Source organism: Carassius auratus, chromosome 36, assembly GCF_003368295.1.
Source record: "Carassius auratus strain Wakin chromosome 36, ASM336829v1, whole genome shotgun sequence".
NCBI classification, from domain to species: domain Eukaryota; kingdom Metazoa; phylum Chordata; class Actinopteri; order Cypriniformes; family Cyprinidae; genus Carassius; species Carassius auratus.
In genome coordinates, this window is record NC_039278.1 from 1,639,166 (window position 1) to 1,642,869 (window position 3,704).

At 41.6% G+C, this 3,704-nt stretch overlaps 1 protein-coding gene across 1 annotated transcript in view; it reads left to right on the forward strand.

The window, feature by feature from the left end:
- The window catches only part of LOC113055617 (advillin-like), a 21,434-nt gene extending 20,527 nt beyond the window's left edge, over positions 1 to 907 (forward strand). The window contains exon 20 of the mRNA XM_026222036.1: positions 327 to 907. Coding sequence (XP_026077821.1) covers positions 327 to 907 — 581 coding nt within the window. The remainder of the gene's footprint in view (positions 1 to 326) is intronic.
- Positions 908 to 3,704: the final 2,797 nt, after the last annotated feature.

Here is a 3,704-nt window from a genome sequence, read left to right on the forward strand (position 1 = left end):
AGGGCCTGATCTTACCAATTCAATGGTTGGAGTCCTGCTTAGATTTAGTCAAGAACCCATTGCAATGATGGCGGACATAAAGTCTATGTTCCACCAGGTAAGAGTCTCAAAATCAGATGTGAACTGTTTACGCTTCCTGTGGTGGCCACAAGGGGACATTAAGCAAAGTCCTATAGATCATCGCATGTTGGTGCACCTTTTTGGAGCAGTCTCTTCTCCAAGCTGTGCTAGCTTTGCCTTACGGAGAACAGCAGAAGACAACAGCTGTTTTAGACCTCTAGTAACCAACACAGTAATGCATAATTTTTATGTTGATGATTGCCTAGTGTCTCTGCCCACAGCACAGGAAGCAGTGCAACTGAGATCAGACTTGGTGGATTTGTGCAGCTTGGGAGGTTTTCAACTCACCAAATGGGTGAGTAATAGTAGAACCGTCTTGTCGGCCATTGAGGAGGAGAAAAGAGGGGACAACATTAGGTCCTTAGATTTAGATAAGGACAAACTACCAGTTGACCATGCCTTGGGACTTCAATGGAACGTGGAAGATGACACCTTTAGATTTACCATCATACTCAATGAAAAACCCCATACCCGTAGAGGTATTCTCTCAATGGTGAGCTCTGTCTTTGATCCTCTTGGACTTTTGGCACCCCTCACTCTTCCAGCCAAACAATTTTTACAGCAATTGTGCAAAGAAGGCTATGGATGGGATAAGCCAATACCCACGTCTCAATTAAGACAATGGCTATGTTGGATTCATGACCTCCCCAAGTTGGCAGCCTTCAGTGTGCCACGCTGTAAGAAACCCAATGGATTTGGTAAGCCACAGTCCTTTCAGTTGCATCATTTTTCTGATGCCAGCGAACTTCGATATGGAACTGTAAGCTACATCAGAATGACCCAATGAGCAAGGTAACATCCATGTATCTTTCATGATTGGAAAAGCAAGAGTTTCCCCTTTAAAGCAGTTGACGATACCACGACTTGAGTTGGCAGCTGCTGTGTTGTCTGTCAAAGTTGACAAGATGCTCCGGTCAGAACTGCAGCTGCCATTGAAAAAGTCACTGTTCTGGACAGATAGTGAGGCAGTGTGGAAATACATAGCCAATGACAGTGCAAGATTTCACACTTATGTTGCCAAACAGAGTATCATTTGTTAGAGAAAATACCTGCACCCAACAATGGAGGTACGTGTCCAGTAAGGACAATCCGGCAGATGATGCATCCAGGGGCTGAGTGTACCAATGTTTCTGGAAAGCAAAAGATGGATATGTGGCCCTAAATTCCTCTGGCAACCAGATCACAGTTGGCTAACTAAAGGGTGTAAACAAGTGTCCCTTAGACAAGATGACCCAGAGGTCAAAGGTTTTACCATTGTGTGCAACACGGTCACTAAAAATGAACAGAATCCTACCCAAAAGCTTCTTTCTTACTTCTCAGATTGGACCAGATTGCTTAAAGCTGTTGCTTGGAATGGAAATGGAAATGGAAATTATTTTATTTGAAAACAGGGACAATGCACAAATAAACATTAAACTTGTTAAACAAGAAAATATGTCTTGGGCCAGGTTATAGCAACAATTGCTAATTTCCACCTGTAGTCCCTGGGCAGGTATGACAAATTAAAAAAAAAAAAAAACAATTATTGCTTGTTATTGCTTGGTACCAAAAGCTTGGAGACAGCCTGTTAGCACTCGCTTCTAAAAGGAAGGAACTTTCCACCAATGTCTGCACTCGTTCTAGACATCAAAAACTGGCTTCCCAGCTGCATACCTTCAGATCAACACTTAGTGGTCAGTTCTTGTCTATGAAAGACCTTGGGAGAGCAGAAAAGGAAATTGTATCCTACACTCAAAGACAAGCTTTCCCAAATGATTTTGAAAAGCTAAAAATGACTCCACACAATGTTCAAAAAAAGAGTACCCTCTACAAACTAGATCCAATGATAAAAGATGGATTATTGAGAGTTGGAGGACGACTGTCAAGAGCGACGATGTCAGAAAGCATGAAGCATCCCATCATTCTTCTGAAACACTCCCACACCTCCAATTTGTTACTACGCCACATTCATGAAAGGTATGGTCACTGTGGAAGAAATTATATTCTTGCCCAGTTGCGTAAGAAGTATTGGATCATCAATGGCAACACAGCAGCAAGAAAAATTATTTCTAAGTGTGTGACATGCAGACGCTTGAAAGGCAAAACTGAGGAACAAAAGATGGCTAATTTGCCAAAAGAAAGAACTCTAACCAGATCTTCCAACGTTCACAAATGTTGGAATGGACTATTTTGGCCCAATAGAAACAAAAAGAGGAAGAATTTTTGTCAAAAGATATGGCGTACTCTTTACATGTATGTCGTGCAGAGCCATTCATCTTGAAATGGCCAGCTCCCTGGACACTGACTCCTGTATCCATGCTATAAGAAGATTAATATGTAGGAGGGGCCAGGTAAAACATATCTGGTCTGACAATGGTACCAATCTCGTTGGTGCATGCAGAGAGCTCAAAAAGGCCATTAACAATCTGAACAGCAGTAAGATTCAAAGGGCCATGCTCCAAAGGGGGATTGACTGGAGTTTCAACCCACCAGGGGCGTCTCATCACGGTGGCGTGTGGGAGAGACTAATCAGGTCTGCAAGATGGGTCTTAAATTCCCTTTTACACCAACAAGTTGTAGACGATGAAGGTCTCCAGACATTGTTTTTGTGAAGTTGAGGCAATTCTTAACAACCGCCCAATCACCACTGTATCCTCTGACCCTTTCGACCTGGAGGCTCTTACACCTAACCACATTCTCTTGCATAACTCTCAGCCTGTTCTGCCTCCAGGTGAGTTTTCCAAATCTGACTCATACACCAGGCGCCGGTGGAAACAAGTGCAATACTTGGCGGATTTGTTCTGGAGGAGATGGACACAGGAGTATTTAACACTAATGCAAGAGAGACAGAAGTCGTGTAAAGCAAGAACTAATCTCAAAGTTGGAGATATTGTGGTGGTGGTTGATCCTACCTCTCCACGATCCTCATGGCCACTTGCAAGAATACTAGAAACAAAACCTGACTCAAAAGGGATGGTCCGGTCAGTCAAACTGCAGACAAAGACCAGCATTATGGAGCGGCCCATCACAAAGCTGTGCTTGCTGTTGGAAGAAGATGATCAATAGAGATCAGATGAATGGAAAGTATATATATATATATTTTTTTTTAATTAGATTACTTAGATTATTAATAGCTCCTTGTATAAATGTATGTAAATGTTCAATGTTAAGTTTGAAACATTTAGGGGCCGGATATGTAGGAGCTAAAATAAGGTTTATTTTTGTTTGTTAAATAATTAACTATTGCACCCAATGTTATGTGAGTTGGCACCACCTAGGGATTGGAGCAGAAGGTGGGAATAAAGGACCTGTGACTTCACCTGAAGGCGTGGCCAGAACCGGAAGTAACAGTCTTTGACCTCACGGCCTGACTCCATAGAAAACAGATTGATTCAATCCACTTTATATTTTTTCAATCCTTTATTTATATGAGAGTTTGATTTTTTGATTTTGTATAAACATTCTTTTTTGTAATAAATATTATTTCAGTTTGGAAATCTATCCTATGGACAATGGAATAATTTTGGAAAGTGAGCGTCAAGCCTTTTTTCTGTTCAGCCACTAGAGTGGACTATTTATCTGCTACAGTAACAATGTGATAATAA